Genomic DNA, 16,621 nt, shown 5'->3' with positions numbered 1-16,621 from the left:
TGTGAATGAAAATGGGTTATATGGGTATCCATGAGTCTCCTCTTTACAGACATGCCCACTTTATGCTGATTCCATGCATATAAATATGCTAAAAATGGTGGATTTGAATATTTGTACATACTCCCTAAACAGTGAGCTGCATAAATCGGGTATGACTGGAAAACTGTTTTATTCATGTGAGATATTAGTCCCCAAAGGGGTCCCTTGACTTCTGACTTCAAGATATCTGACAGAAAACGGGTTCTAAGAGGCTCCTCTTTACAGACATGCCAACTTTATGCTGATAACATGCAGTTTGAGGCAGAAACCATCCCTTAAAATGTGTTATTGTGTCCTCTTGTATGTGAATCTTTGTGCATCCTGGGGTCCCTAAACAGTCTGTGAGCTGCATAAATGGGGTCTGAGTGTAAAGCTGAGACTCTTGTGGATTCAATGAGCCCAATGTTCTTCATGTGTGATGATGTTAGTGAGTGAAACTTGAGTTCAGTGTATAAAATGAGCTGCTGTGACCTCTAGGAGAATCACAGCCTCATGAAACTTTACAACCACAAACTAGAGACCTGGAGCATTCAGACTAGAGACCTGGAGCATTCAGACTAGAGACCTGGAGCATTCAGAGGATGGATGGCTGACACACTAGATTCACAATAAGGGGCTTTCTCAGCAGGCAACACAACACAAGAGCTCGCCATCCATCCGCCAAAAAATGCAGTTCTTGCAGAAATCTCCAAAATGTCTGAATCTTTTGAACCCAAATCACAGCATGGATTTTTCTCTCTGTCTCCATCTTTACAGATTCATGTTTCAGCCAGACAGAACTTTATTTCAAATTCTAGAGTTTCTAAAAGTTTCAAAAGATGCTGCAGTACATGAGGGTGAAATGTGATTTCTTCTCTCTTTCCTTCTTCTCCACCTCTTCTTCTTTTTTCTCTCTCCTCATCTTCTTCACCTCCTCCTCTCCTTCATTCTGTCTTTACTTCTAGTACTGTAAGCAAGTACATTTCTAGTATTTTTCTAATTTCCATTTTTTTTAACTTCACTTGATTCATTTGGCAACTATATTTACTTGTTCCTTTGCAGAATAAAAATCTTAATACAGAACAACCAAAAAATAAGATAAAATATGACTTTATTTATCCCGAGGAAAATAGCTGTGCAGCAGTTGCAGTACAAAATAGGAAAGATAAAACAAATTATAAACAATAAATGTTATCAATAAGGTGCAAAAACTACATTTGCACAGAAAATATAAACATAAACTACATAAATATAATAAATTGAGCCTCGTGCAATTACCACTTACAAATAAAGGTTCATTGTTACTTGTCTTGTATGACTGATTTAGGATAATTTGCCACATTCTCCCATTTTTAAATTATTTGTTCGCCACAAACCACAATTTATAAGTGGTCCTGACCTTCTGTAGGAGTCATGCAGTTTTTTTTAAGAATCTATTGTATATTTAATTATTCTGAAGCTCTTTTGAGTTTGAAAATTCTCCATAGATTATAAAGTATAAAGTAAGAGAAAGTTCTGATAAGAATAGTCCAATAGTTCTGTGCACAAAATCATTTTATTGAGTTGTTTTAGTCTGTAATTGACACTTTTAGCCGTTTAAAAAAGTGACAGTGCAGTTAGAATATTCCAACCTATGGAAATTTTGCATCTTAATTATTTACTGCTGCCATAAAATCTCCCAAAATACACAAATCTGTGAAATGTCAAAAGTTTGTAAAACCAAATCACAGCATGGATTTTTCTCTCTTGGAGTCTGAATGTGGGATTACTGGTTACTGTCAGCAGCCGTACATGAAGCCACGCCCACTGCCACAAACCTGTCCCACCCTTCACAATAAAAGCACCACCCTTCACAATAAAAGCCCAATAATGCATGAACAGTGCAAATGTCATAAAGTTAATTACTTTATTTACAAATATTAACCAGAACATGGAAGTTGAAATTTGTAAATTAAAACAAGAGACAAATACATTTTTTTGTGTTTTTACAGTATTATTAAATTGATTAATGGTCTTGATTGTTAAATGGCAGTTAATTTTATGCAAAATTACAAAAAACACACATCATATTGCTGAAAGTAGAACAAAGGAAACATTTTTTTTTCTTACAGTAAAACTTTAAATTTAATGTAAAAAATGTGAAAAGAAATCATAACACAGTAAAAACTTTGTGAAACACTTATTACCCAATTAAAGTAAAAGCATTTTAGTTGTTTGACAGATATATTTAAATAACAGACATTAACTCTTCATTATCTGTATTTTAAAGAAATTATCTGTAAAAAGAACTTACGGTTCTTTTCTGTTATTTGACAGTATTTTTTCATATAATACCCTCAAACACCAATAAAAGCAAAAAACAAAACAATCAATGATAATGAAGTTTTAGAGAGAATTACCTTGAAAGATTTGATCAATAATTGAACAGGAAACCACAGAAACGCCTGCCAGTCACAGAGTGATTGACAGCTCTTTGATCCGAGTTGTTGATTCTGCTGATGTTACATCATCATGACATCATTTCCTCACACTGACGGAGAAAAAAACCATCATCAGGACAACGTAGTCACATGTTCCTCAAAGACTTCAGGACGTCTTGAACAGAACGATGCTGATCGTCTATTTCTGTTGTCCTGCAGCCACAGAGACCTTCACTGGTAAAACCTGCAGTGGGTGATCATTATCCCTATTGGTAAAATATGGAAACATCCTCTCAGTGAAAGTGTGTGTGAAGGTGTGTATGTGTGTGTTAGTGTCAGCATCAGAGAACGACAGCTTTCCTCTGTTCCAGTCCAGATTCACCCTGATCCTCTGGAGCTTCTTCTGCACTATGAGAGCAGTTCCTTTATCTGATGGTGAACATGAGGAGTATTTATCTTTATAGAACTGTATTCTCCAAAATCCAGACTTAATGTCTCCTTTCCTCTGGACAGACTCTGCTAACACACCCAGTGACCAGATTGTATTATCTCCAACCTCGACCTCCCAGCTGTGAGTCCCTGAGTTAAAGCCCTCAGAGCCCAGAACAGGGCAGGAATAAACACCAAACCTCTCTGGATTATCAGGAAGTTGCTGTTCCTCTCCTGCTCTCAGACTTGTCAGATCTTCAGACAGGATGAGTCTTGTACCAGCAGTGTTTGGGTCCAGGATGACAGGACTGTAGGAGACCATGTCCTTCATCTTGTTCCAGATGTTGAAGGCCAGGTTGCCCACGTGTTTGGCCTGGTCTATCAGAGCTCCTGAGGGCAGCTGTGGATCCTCCAGCAGGGGGCGCTGCTGGACTCTTTCCACTGCAGCCTTGTAGTTGTGCAGGAATGAGACGTGTTCAGCTCTCAGCTCGTCCTCTGTGGCTCTGACTGTGTCTGAAAGAGCTGCTATCTCTCTGCTCAGAGCCTCCATCTTCTCCTTCATCATCTGACTCTTCTGCTCCTCTTCCTCCCTCAGTGCAGCCATCCTGGCCTCCTCTTCCTCTTCTAGAAACTGGTGAAGCTTCATAAACTGCTCCTTAATCTGCGTCTCTGTGCGTCGGGCCTGGACCTGAATGTGTTCTGCTGTTTGATCAAACTTCACTTTAACTCCTTTAAAAACCTCTAACTTCTTCTTTAAAGGTTTCAGAGTTTCCTGAAGTTCCTTCTTGTGTTGTTGTGCAGCTTCATCGATGGGTCTGAATCTGTGGTTGGTGTGTTTTTCTGAGTCTCTGCAGACGAGACACACTGGCTGCTGATGGTCCAGACAGAAGAGTTTGAGTTTCTCAGAGTGCAGACTGCAGAGAGCCTCTGAAGCTCTCTGATCTCTCTCCTGTAAGAAACTCTCACACAGGTTCTTTAACGCAAAATTAAAAGGTGGTTCCCTTGAAGCTCTTCTCTTACAAACTGGACACTCTCTGGTTTGTTTCCCCGTCCACCAGTTCTGCAGACAGTCTTTACAGAAGCTGTGGATGCATGACAGGATGACAGGATCTTTAAAGATGTCGTGGCAGACAGAACAGCAGAGATCGTCCTCTAATCTGGAAGCCATTTAGTCTCTGAGTGAAGCTGAAAACACAGCAGACAAACAGCTCAGTCACTCCCTGTTCTCTCAAAGTTACTTTACTTTCCTGTAAAACTGTCGTTCAGTTTGTGGATTCAGCAGCTGGGTGAAGTGGAGCTGTTCCAGTATTCCCAGTAATCTCCTGAAGTTGTCCTCTTTCAGTCAGAGTGGAGGTTTTAGTCTGAAGCTGAATCTTATCGTCCGTCTCTCAGAGTGTGTGTGTGTGTGTCTCTCTTCGTCTAAGTGAGGCAGAATAACAGCCTGTTTCCTGGTTTGTCTCAGTTGAGTCAGCTGAGGGGCGGAGCTTTAACAGTTTATCAGATCTCATTCCAAAGTCTCATTGCAAACTGGTTAATAATTGTTATGTACATAGAAATATATACAATGTAAATAAAGAAATTATTTAATGTCAGACTACTTCTTTATTTGCCTTGAGTATGTAGTTGAGAAATATAAATCTGGTGAATCTACGTTTTTCTTCTATTCTTCAATAATGTGTCTATGTATTTGGGGGCTATTGTAAACTCATGACAATCACTGTTTTTAACACTGAAAAATAAAAACATTTTGGTTAAGGTTAGGCACCAAATCCACTGGTTTAAGGTCAGGTAAAAATAACAGGGTTATTAACAATCCCTCTACCAGACAAAACTTCCACCAGCAGGACATGAACAGGTCTAAAGTCCTGAGGTAATCTGACCCTCCCACCTGATAGTGGCTCTTGGTGGCTTTTAACAACATAATACTTTGTCACTGGACTAAAGAGAAGTTGCTAATTAACAGATCTGTGGTTTCCAGACACGTACTATACCAACATTTCCTGCTGCAGGCGAGGCTCAGATTAGGCCCAAAAAAGTATTCAGTTCGACGTTAAGAATAACTGCACATAAATTCCAGACACGAGGAAGTTATGTTTGTGGATTCAGCAGCTGGGTGAAGTGGAGCTGTTCCAGTATTCCCAGGAATCTCCTGAAGTTGTCCTCTTTCAGTCAAACTGGAGGTTTTAGTCTGAAGCTGAATCTGTGTTGGCGTGCAATCAGTGATTGTTTGATCTGCACCTGAGTCAGGGTGCAGTGTGACAATCTTGAAAAGTGTATGGGGGGCAGCATTGTATCAACTTACCATAACAAGGCAGCAAGTTGGGCGTCTGTCTACGGGCAGCCTCCCTTGATTGCTGTTCCCTTTCTCTTTGTTTGTTTCTGTGTTTGTTTCTGCCCTGTCTCTGGTAATCCCAGTGACGGTGCTTCTGTTGGAGAGAGCTTCCCAGTTGTGGTGGCTGACATCATGTATCGGCACATTGCTTGCGGTGCGCAAGCTAACATGTGCGGTGGGATGCTAGCGCAGACGAAAGTCGGCTAGCGGTGATGTAGTTACAGCCATGTCAGACACAGAGATGCAAGGTGGTTGGACAGACTGGTCAAAAAAGCTGGTTCTGGGGTTGGAGCCAGGTTGGACACACTGGAGGAGGTGGTGGAGAGATGAACTGTCAACATGTTCCAGGCCATCCTGAAATACCCAGATCACCCACTACAGAAAACCTTTATGGACCAAAAAAACAGCAGTGGACGGCTCCTCTCTCTCCGTTGCAGGACGGAGAGATTCAAAAGATCCTTCGTTCCTACAGCCATCAAGCTGTCTCATTCTTCAAGAGATTCTACCAGACTAACTGAATTTCCCCTCGGGGAAGAATAAAGTAATTTTGATTGATTTGATTTCATTGATGCCAAGGTGTTTCTCCCTGTCAATCTCCTCTGGTCCCGGTGGTTGTGTTCTCAGCGTTGGCGTATTGCTCACAGCTTCTTGAGTTAACGAGCTGTGCGGTGGACCCGTGCTGAGCGGAGACATAAAGCTGGCTAACAGCGGGCAAGAACAAGCTTCTCCAACCTGCCGGTAACAGAGGGAGAATCGGTTACGGTGGCTGACATCCTTTACCGGCGCATTGCTTGCGGTGCGCAAGCTAGCGCGTGCGGTGGGATGTTAGCACAGAAGAAAGTCGGCTAGCGGTGATGAAGTTCCAGCCCTGACAAGGTGTTTCTACCTGTCCGTTCCCTCTGGTCCTGGCGGTTGTGTCCCCATTCTCCAACCTGCCGGTGTTCCTATAACGTGACTCCGTGCTGAGCGCAGACCTGGTCGGCTAACAGCGGACGTCTTCCCTCTTCCCCCGAGGCAATTAGTAACTCCACAGAGTTCTCTGAGGCCAACGGAGACCTGAAGAACAGCTTCAGTATGTTAAAGTTGCTTAAATCAAATTTTTTTACACGACACATAAGGCTCTGACATATCACCTTATAAAGATTTTACAGTTGTTCGCAAACAGTTTTCACATGCAGCAGACGTGGAGCAGCATTTAGATTCATGTGGAGTTGTTCAGTTTGTGTCCACCTGATGAAGTTCGCTCCTCTTTAAGCTCCGGGTTTGGTCTCCACCAGCTCTGGAGAAAACTGGCTGATATGGAAATATACTGGACTACACTGTAAAAATTATAAGCAGTCATTTTCTAGAAATGTACAGTATTATTTTACAGGGTTTTTCTTGTTAAAGGCAAATTCTATAATAAACGAAATTACTCTTATTCCAAGTAATACCATAAAATAGAAGTTAAAATCTGTAAATTAATACAATGGGACATTGTATGTTTTCTTTTGCAATATTATTCGATTGCTTAATGGTCATGAATGTTAAATTACAGTGAAGTTCTACGTTAAAATACACATCATATTGCTGAAAGTAAAATTAAGGCCACTTTCTGTGTTTTCTTACAGTGAAACTTTAAATTTATTGCAAAAAGAAAATCATGGAAAAATCTGGCAGCAAAATTTACACTTAGTCATATTAAAACCCTTAGTTATTCTACAGATATATAGATATATTTCAAATACAGAGATTTACTGTATATTATCCGTATTTTTAAACAAATTATCTGTAAAATAAGTCTTAAATGATTTTTTACTGTAAGTGTGTAAGGTAAGACTTAATAAAAAAGATTTGGCAAATCAGTCCGTACAATTTTTTTTTCAAAGATTTGTTTTTATTAACAGAAGCTCTTACAGTATGTTTATGGTGTACAGCAAGCATCTTCAGTTTGTTACATTGAAAGTCGTATTTTCCAAAAGGAACATGAACAAATGCATAACTTTACAGACACACCGTACAAGCATAATGACTTTTTTTTTTTGACAAGGAAGAATAAAATAAAGTAAAAATAAAGAAATAAATAAAAGACCCATCCCACCCCCCACCCTCCACCCTCGTGTGGCTTTCAATTTCCTTTAATTTTTATACCTACACAATCTATATAAACAGTTTACACCTACACCCATCTGTACACATTCATATCTATATAAATCAACACACTACTCACAACAAACATCTTAATGGCCTTTTAGCCTTTTGACTATAATGTAAACCCATCTGCAGCTCTATTAAACTCTTTGGGAAAATGACAAAATAGAAGTAGTGCAGAGCTTCTCTCAGGGCATCAGGAGGGGCGGACTTTGACTCAGACATGAATAAAATAGACAGAGAGGCAAAACAGTTGACAACAAAGCAACAAAAATACAACATATATGCAACTCATTGTCTATGAGAAGTAATGAATATTATATACACGTTAACAACTGCAGGCATTTAATAAACACTTTGACACTTTTTTAACATGCTACAAAGTTTAAGCGGGAAAAAACTGACATGGCCTTTTTTAAAACGGTCCTTTGACCTCTGACCTCAAGATATCTGAATGAAAATGTGCTCTATGGAAACCCACAAGACTCTTCTTCACAGACATGTCCACTGGTAAAATGCTGATACCATGCAAAACAAAGCAAAAAATGCATTTTTTCACCTATTGTATTTGAGTATTTTTGCATCCTGGGGTCCCTAAACAGTCTGTGAGCTGCATAAATGGGGTCTGAGTGTAAAGCTGAGACTCTTGTGGATTCAATGAGCCCAATGTTCTTCATGTGTGATGATGTTAGTGAGTGAAACTTGAGCTCAGTGTATAAAATGAGCTGCTGTGACCTCTAGGATAATCACAGCCTCATGAAACTTTACAACCACAAACTAGAGACCTGGAGCATTCAGAGGATGGAGGGCTGACACACTAGATTCACAATAAGAGCCTTTCTCAGCAGGAAACAACACAACACAAGAGCTCGCCATCCATCCGCCAAAAAATGCAGTTCTTGCAGAAATCTCCAAAATGTCTGAATCTTTTGAACCCAAATCACAGCATGGATTTTTCTCTCTGTCTCCATCTTTACAGATTCATGTTTGCAGCCAGACAGAACTTTATTTCAAATTCTAGAGTTTCTAAAAGTTTCAAAAGATGCTGCAGTACATGAGGGTGAAATGTGATTTCTTCTCTCTTTCCTTCTTCTCCACCTCTTCTTCTTTTCTTCCTCTTTTTTCTCTCCTCACCTTCTTCACCTCCTCGTCTCCTTCATTCTGTCTTTACTTCTAGTACTGTAAGCAAGGGCATTTTTGGTGTTTCTTTTCTAATTTCCTTTTTTTTTTTACTTCACTTGATTTATTTGGCAGCTATATTTACTTGTTCCTTTGCAAAATAAAAATCTTAATACAGAACAACCAAAAAATAAGATAAAATATGACTTTATTTATCCCGAGGAAATAGCTGTGCAGCAGTACAAAATAGGAAAGATAAAACAAATTATAAACAATAAATGTTATCAATAAGCTGCAAAAACTACATTTGCACAGTAAATATAAATATAAACTACATAAATATAATAAATTGAGCCTTGTGCAATTACCACTTGCAAATAAAGGTTCATTCTTACTTGTCTTGTATGACTGATTTAGGATAATTTGCCACATTCTCCCATTTTTAAATTATTTGTTCGGCACAAAACCACAATTTATAAATGGTCCTGACCTTCTGTAGGAGTCATGCAGTTTTTAAAGAATCTATTGTATATTTAATTATTCTGAAGCACTTTTAAGTTTGAAAATTCTCCATAGATTATAAAGTATAAAGTAAGAGAAAGTTCTGATAAGAATAGTCCAATAGCTCTGTGCACAAAATCATTTTATTGAGTTGTCATAGTCTTTAATTGAGGCTTTAAGCCTTTTAAAAAAGTGACAGTGCAGTTAGAATATTCCAACCTACAGAAATTCTGCATCTCAATTATTTACTGCTGCCATAAAATCTCCCAAAATACACAAATTTGTGAAATGTCAAAAGTTTGTGAAACCAAATCACAGCATGGATTTTTCTCTCTTGGAGTCTGAATGTGGGATTACTGGTTACTGTCAGCCGCCGAACATGACGCCACGCCCACTGCCACAAACCTGCCCCATCCTTCACAATAAAAGCACCACCCTTCACAATAAAAGCCCAATAATGCATGAACAGTGCAAATGTCATAAAGTTAATTACTTTATTTACAAATATTAACCAGAACATGGAAGTTGAAATCGGTAAATTAAAACAATGGGAAAGATTTTTTTTTTTTACAGTATTATTAAATTGTTTAATGGTCTTGAATGTTAAATGACAGTTAATTCTATGTAAAAAATACAACAAAAAAACCCACACATCATATTGCTGAATGTAAAATTAAGGAAAGGTTTTATTTTCTTACAGTAAAACTTTTAAATTTAACCTAAAATAATGTAAAAAGAAATCATTAAAAAACAGTAAAACGTTTGTCAAACACTTACTGCCCAATTAAAGTAAAAACACTTTAGTTATTCTACATACATTTATATATATATATATATATATATATATATATATATATATGTATATATTTTTAAAATACAGATATACTTACTATTTATTCTATAAAATAACTTGTTTTCTGTTATTTGACAGTATTTTTTTATATAACAACCTCAAACACCAATAAAAGAAAAAAAAAACAATCAATGAGAATGAAGTTTTACAGAGAATTACCTTGAAAGATTTGATCAATAATCGAACAGGAAACCACAGAGACGCCTGCCAGTCAGAGTGATTGACAGCTCTTTGATCCGAGTTGTTGATTCCGCTGATGTTACATCATCATGACATCATGTTCCTCACACTGACGGAGAAAACATCATCAGGACAACGTAGTCACATGTTCCTCAAAGACTTCAGGACGTCTTGAACAGAACGATGCTGATCGTCTATTTCTGTTGTCCTGCAGCCACAGAGACCTTCACTGGTAAAACCTGCAGTGGGTGATGATCCTCATCCCCATTGTAAAAATATGGAAACATCCTCTCAGTGAAAGTGTGTTTGGAGGTTTCTATGTGTGTGTTAGTGTCAACATCAGAGAACGACAGCTTTCCTCTGTTCCAGTCCAGATTCACTCTGATCCTCTGGAGCTTCTTCTGCACTACGAGACCAGTTCCTTTATCTGATGGTGACCATGATGAGTAATTATCTTTATAGAACTGCATTCCCCATAATCCAGACAGGATGTCTCCTCTCCTCTGGACAGACTCTGCTAACACACCCAGATGCCAGCCTTTATTGTCTCCAACCTCGACCTCCCAGCTGTGAGTCCCTGAGTTAAAACCCTCAGAGCCCAGAACAGAGCCATAACCTTTAATCCTCTCTGGATTATCAGGAAGCTGCTGTTCCTCTCCTCGTCTCAGACTGGTCAGATCTTCAGACAGGATGAGTTGTGTACCAGCAGTGTTTGGGTCCAGGATGACAGGACTGTAGGAGACCATGTCCTTCATCTTGTTCCAGATGTTGAAGGCCAGGTTTCCCAGGTGTTTGGCCTGGTCTATCAGAGCTCCTGAGGGCAGCTGTGGATCCTCCAGCAGGGGGAACTGCTGGGCTCTTTCCACTGCAGCCTTGTAGTTGTGCAGGAATGAGACGTGTTCAGCTCTCAGCTGGTCCTCTGTGGCTCTGACTGTGTCTGAAAGAGCTGCTATCTCTCTGCTCAGAGCCTCCATCTTCTCCTCCATCATCTGACTCTTCTGCTCCTCTTCCTCCCTCAGTGCAGCCATCCTGGCCTCCTCTTCCTCTTCTAGAAACTGGTGAAGCTTCTTAAACTGCTCCATGATCTGCGTCTCTGTGCGTCGGGCCTGGACCTGAATGTGTTCTGCTGTTTGATCAAACTTCTCTTTAACTCCTTTAAAAACCTTTAACTTCTTCTTTAAAGGCTCCAGAGTTTCCTGAAGTTCCTTCTTGTGTTGTTGTGCAACTTCATCGATGGGTCTGAATCTGTGGTTGGTGTGTTTCTCTGAGTCTCTGCAGACGAGACACACTGGCTGCTGATGGTCCAGACAGAAGAGTTTGAGTTTCTCAGAGTGCAGACTGCAGAGAGGCTCTGAAGCTCTCTGATCTCTCTCCCGTAAGAAACTCTCACACAGGTTCTTTAACGCAAAATTAAGAGGTGGTTCCTTTGAAGATCTTCTCTGACAAAGCGGACACTCTCTGGTTTGTTTCTCCGTCCACCAGCTCTGCAGACAGTCTTTACAGAAGCTGTGGATGCATGACAGGATGACAGGATCTTTAAAGATGTCGTGGCAGACAGAACAGCAGAGATCGTCCTCTAATCTGGAAGCCATTTAGTCTCTGAGTGAAGCTGAAAACACAGCAGACAAACAGCTCAGCCACTCCCTGTTCTCTCAAAGTTACTTTACTTTCCTGTAAAACTGTTGTTCAGTTTGTGGATTCAGCAGCTGGGTGAAGTGGAGCTGTTCCAGTATTCCCAGTAATCCCCTGAAGTTGTCCTCTTTCAGTCAAAGTGGAGGTTTTAGTCTGAAGCTGAATCTTATCGTCCGTCTCTCTGAGTGTGTGTGTGTGTCTCTTCGTCTCAGTGAGGCAGAATAACAGCCTGTTACCTGGCTTCTCTCAGGTGACTCAGCTGATGGGCGGATCTTTAACACAACATTTTAACATGTTGAGTCTCATCCCAAACTGTTAATAACTCTGAGCTGCAGATCTCAGAGAGAAAATAAGTTCTGTGTTTCCCCATGAGTCTGTTTACAGACATGCTGTAACATGCAGTAAAATTTGTTATTTTGTCCTCTTGTCTGTCAGCCTCATGAAACTTTACAACCACAAACTAGAGACCTGGAGCATTCAGAGGATGGATGGCTGACACACTAGATTCACAATAAGAGGCTTTCTCAGCAGGAAACACAACACAAGAGCTCGCCATCCATCCGCCAAAACAACCCGTTCTCATTCCCAAAGCGTAATATACCGACGATTTGTCACACCCCTAGACGTATCATACTGATGCAAAGGGTACCCTTCCACGTCTCGCACTTTTTTCACATCTCGCACTCAGAGCACTCAAAGGGCTGTGGGAATCTAAGTCTGTTAGGGCAGATTTCCAAGGTTTGAAAAAAATAAAACTTTGTCATAGAGCTAAACCAAATACATCACCGGAAAGGTCTTGGCCTGGAGAGTAACATATATCAATTTCAAGGTTCTATAATATTCTTGCTTTGAGATATTGACCTTTGAACCTTAACCCTGGGGCATATTTAAATGATTATAACTAAGAGACAAAAAGGGTTACAGACATGAGACCTACTGTTATAGAAAGGTGTTGACATGGACTATAATGTGGAATAATAATGGAAGGGTACCCTTTGCCTCAGTATGATACGTCTAGGGGTGTGACAAATCGTCGGTATATTGCGCTTTGGGAATGAGAACGGGTTGGCCAAAAAATGCAGTTCTTGCAGAAATCTCCAAAATGTCTGAAGCTTTTGAACCCAAATCACAGCATGGATTTTTCTCTCTGTCTCCATCTTTACAGATTCATGTTTGCAGCCAGACAGAACTTTATTTCAAATTCTAGTGGAGTTTCAAAAAGTTCTAAAAGATGCTGCAGTACATGAGGGTGAAATGTGATTTCTTCTCTCTCTCCTTCCTCTCCACCTCCTCTTCTTTTCTTCCTCTTTTTTCTCTCCTCACCTTCTTCACCTCCTTGTCTCCTTCATTCTGTCTTTACTTCTAGTAATGTAAGCAAGTACATTTTTAGTGTTTCTTTTCTAATTTCCATTTTTTTTTACTTCACTTGATTTATTTGGCAGCTATATTTACTTGTTCCTTTGCAGAATAAAAATCTTAATACAGAACAACCAAAAAAAATAAGATAAAATATGACTTTATTTATCCCGAGGAAATAGCTGTGCAGCAGTTGCAGTACAAAATAGGAAAGATTAAAACAATTATAAACAATAAATGTTATCAATAAGGTGCAAAAACTACATTTGCACAATAAATATAAATGTAAACCACATAAATATAATAAATTGGGCCTCGTGCAATTACCACTTGCAAATAAAGGTTCATTCTTACTTGTCTTGTATGACTGATTTAGGATAATTTGCCACATTCTCCCATTTTTAAATCATTCATTCGGCACAAACAACAATTTATAAGTGGTCCTGACCTTCTGTAGGAGTCATGCAGTTTTTTAAGAATCTATTGTATATTTAATTATTCTGAAGCACTTTTAAATTTGAAAATTCTCCACAGATTATAAAAGATAAAGTAAGAGAACGTTCTATAGAATGGTCCAATAGTTCTGTGCACAAAATCATTTTATTGAGTTGTTTTAGTCTTTAATTAAGACTTTAAGCCTTTTAAAAAAGTGACAGTGCAGTTCGAATATTCCAACCTACGGAAATTCAGCATCTCAATTATTTACTGCTGCCATAAAATCTCCCAAAATTCACAAATCTGCGAAATGTCAAAAGTTTGTAAAACCAAATCACAGCATGGATTTTTCTCTCTTGGAGTCTGAATGTGGGATTACTGGTTACTGTCAGCCACCGTACATGAAGCCACGCCCACTGCCACATACCTGCCCCACCCTTCACAATAAAAGCACCACCCTTCACAATAAAAGCCCAATAATGCATGAACAGTGCAAATGTCATAAAGTTAATTACTTTATTTACAAATATTAACCAAAACATGGAAGTTAAAATTTGTAAATTAAAACAATAGACAAATTAATTTTTTTGTGTTTTTACAGTATTATTAAATTGATTAATGGTCTTGATTGTTAAATGGCAGTTCATTTTATGCAAAATTACAAAAAACACACATCACATTGCTGAAAGTAAAATAAAGGAAACATTTTTTTCTTACAGTAAAACTTTAAATTTAACGTAAAAAATGTAAAAAGAAATCAAAACACAGTAAAAAGTTTGTGAAACACTTATTGCCCAATTAAAGTAAAAGCATTTTAGTTGTTCGACAGCTATATTTAAATAACAGATATTAACTCTTCATTATCTGTATTTTAAAGAAATTATCTGTAAAAACAACTTACGGTTCTTTTCTGTTATTTGACAGTATTTTTTCATATAATACCCTCAAAGACCAATAAAAGCAAAAAACAAAACAATCAATGAGAATGAAGTTTTACAGAGAATTACTTTGAAAGATTTGATCAATAATCGAACAGGAAACCACAGAGACGCCTGCCAGTGATTGACAGCTCTTTGATCCGAGTTGTTGATTCTACTGATGTTACATCATCATGACATCATCATGACATTTCTTCACGCTGACGGAGAAAAAAAACATCATTAGGACAACGTAGTCACATGTTCCTCAAAGACGTCAGGACGTCTTGAACAGAACGATGCTGATCGTCTATTTCTGTTGTCCTGCAGCCACAGAGACCTTCACTGGTAAAACCTGCAGTGGGGGATCATCATCCCTATTCAAAAAACATGGAAACATCCTCTCAGTGAAAGTGTGTGTGAAGGTGTGTATGTGTGTGTTAGTGTCAGCATCAGAGAACGACAGCTTTCCTCTGTTCCAGTCCAGATTCACTCTGATCCTCTGAGACTTCTTCTGAACTACGAGAACGGTTCGTTTATCTGATGGTGACCGTGATGAGTATTTATCTTTATAGAACCGTATTCTCCAAAATCCAGACTTAATGTCTTCTTTCCTCTGTACAGACTCTGCTAACACACCCAGTGCCCAGAATGTATTGTCTCCAACCTCGACCTCCCAGCTGTGAGTCCCTGAGTTAAAGCCCTCAGAGCCCAGAACAGAGAAGGGATAACCAATCCTCTCTGGATTATCAGGAAGCTGCTGTTCCTCTCCTCGTCTCATTCTGGTCAGATCTTCAGACAGGATGAGTCCTGTACCAGCAGTGTTTGGGTCCAGAATGACAGGACTGTAGGAGACCATGTCCTTCATCTTGTTCCAGATGTTGAAGGCCAGGTTGCCCAGGTGTTTGGCCTGGTCTATCAGAGCTCCTGAGGGCAGCTGTGGATCCTCCAGTAGGAGGCGCTGCTGGACTCTTTCCACTGCAGCCTTGTAGTTGTGCAGGAATGAGACGTGTTCAGCTCTCAGCTCGTCCTCTGTGGCTCTGACTGTGTCTGAAAGAGCTGCTATCTCTTTGCTCAGAGCCTCCATCTTCTCCTTCATCATCTGACTCTTCTGCTCCTCTTCCTCCCTCAGTGCAGCCATCCTGGCCTCCTCTTCCTCTTCTAGAAACTGGTGAAGCTTCTTAAACTGCTCCTTAATCTGCGTCTCTGTGCGTTGGGCCTGGACCTGAATGTGTTCTGCTGTTTGATCAAACTTCACTTTAACTTCTTTAAAAACCTTTAACTTCTTCTTTAAAGGCTCCAGAGTTTCCTGAAGTTCCTTCTTGTGTTGTTGTGCAGCTTCATCGATGGGTCTGAATCTGTGGTTGGTGTGTTTTTCTCAGTCTCTGCAGACGAGACACACTGGCTGCTGATGGTCCAGACAGAAGAGTTTTAGTTTCTCAGAGTGCAGACTGCAGAGAGCCTCTGAAGCTCTCTGATCTCTCTCCTGTAAGAAACTCTCACACAGGTTCTTTAACGCAAAGTTAAGAGGTGGATAATCCTTTGAATCTTTTCTCTTACAAACTGGACACTCTCTGGTTTGTTTCTCCGTCCACCAGCTCTGCAGACAGTCTTTACAGAAGCTGTGAATGCATGATAGGATGACAGGATCTTTAAAGATGTCGTGGCAGACAGAACAGCAGAGATCGTCCTCTAATCTGGAAGCCATTTAGTCTCTGAGTAAAGCTGAAAACACAGCAGACAAACAGCTCAGCCACTCCCTGTTCTCTCAAAGTTACTTTACTTTCCTGTAAAACTGTCGTTCAGTTTGTGGATTCAGCAGCTGGGCGAAGTGGAGCTGGTCCAGTATTCCCAGTAATCCCCTGAAGTTGTCCTCTTTCAGTTAAAGTGGAGGTTTCTAGTTTGAAGCTGAATCTTATCGTCCGTCTCTCAGAGAGTGTGTTTGTGTCTCTTTGTCTCAGTGAGTCAGAATAACAGCCTGTTTCCTGGTTTGTCTCAGGTGAGTCAGCTGAGGGGCGGAGCTTTAACACAACAGTTTATCAGGTTGAGTCTCATTCCAAACTGGTGAATAACTCTGAGCTGCAGATCTCTGAATGAAAACAAGTTCTGTGTTACCAAGACAAGTTCTGCCATACAATCGCACAAAATACGCAAATCTACTAAAAGCAAAAAGTTTCTCAAACCAAATCACAGCATGGATTTTTCTCTCTTTGAGTCTGAATGTGGGATTACTGGTTGCTGTTACAGCCGCTGTACATGAAACCACGGCCACTGCCACAAACCTGCCCGCCCTTCACAA

The 16,621-nt window shown here is 39.7% G+C and overlaps 2 protein-coding genes and 1 pseudogene across 2 annotated transcripts; all 3 read right to left on the bottom strand.

Annotated features, from left to right (window-relative positions):
• Positions 1-2,637: 2,637 nt before the first annotated feature.
• Positions 2,638-4,035, bottom strand: LOC131991230 (E3 ubiquitin-protein ligase TRIM35-like). The gene has a single exon (XM_059356569.1). The coding sequence runs from the start codon at positions 4,033-4,035 to the stop codon at positions 2,638-2,640; it is 1,398 nt and encodes a 465-aa protein (XP_059212552.1).
• Positions 4,036-5,788: 1,753 nt separating this feature from the next.
• Positions 5,789-11,574, bottom strand: LOC131990737 (E3 ubiquitin-protein ligase TRIM35-like). Its single transcript, XM_059355851.1, has 4 exons — positions 11,057-11,574; positions 10,363-10,996; positions 6,132-6,255; positions 5,789-5,931 (listed from the first exon to the last, which is right to left on the bottom strand). Exons 1-4 carry the CDS (start codon positions 11,572-11,574, stop codon positions 5,789-5,791), a joined length of 1,419 nt encoding a protein of 472 aa, XP_059211834.1.
• A 3,058-nt stretch (positions 11,575-14,632) lies between these two features.
• LOC131991471 (E3 ubiquitin-protein ligase TRIM35-like) lies at positions 14,633-16,030 on the bottom strand (annotated as a pseudogene).
• Between the last annotated feature and the right edge of the window lie 591 nt (positions 16,031-16,621).

The sequence above is a fragment of the Centropristis striata genome, chromosome 18, assembly GCF_030273125.1.
Source record: "Centropristis striata isolate RG_2023a ecotype Rhode Island chromosome 18, C.striata_1.0, whole genome shotgun sequence".
Taxonomy (NCBI): domain Eukaryota; kingdom Metazoa; phylum Chordata; class Actinopteri; order Perciformes; family Serranidae; genus Centropristis; species Centropristis striata.
Note: the sequence above shows the minus strand (reverse complement) of the source record. Positions and strands in the feature narration are given on the sequence as shown.

What these genes read in the sequence shown, in the direction of transcription:
- LOC131990737 (XM_059355851.1), bottom strand. Translation starts at nt 11,574, where the DNA reads ATGGCTTCCAGATTAGAGGACGATCTCTGCTGTTCTGTCTGCCACGAC. An exon ending in AGAAGCTCCAGAGGATCAGA is followed by an intron (nt 6,256 to 10,362) that starts GTGAATCTGGAC and finishes GCTGTTCTTCAG; the next exon opens with GTCTCCGTTGGCCTCAGAGA. An exon ending in CGTTATAGGAACACCGGCAG is followed by an intron (nt 5,932 to 6,131) that starts GTTGGAGAATGG and finishes TGTTACCGGCAG; the next exon opens with GTTGGAGAAGCTTGTTCTTG.
- LOC131991230 (XM_059356569.1), bottom strand. Translation starts at nt 4,035, where the DNA reads ATGGCTTCCAGATTAGAGGACGATCTCTGCTGTTCTGTCTGCCACGAC.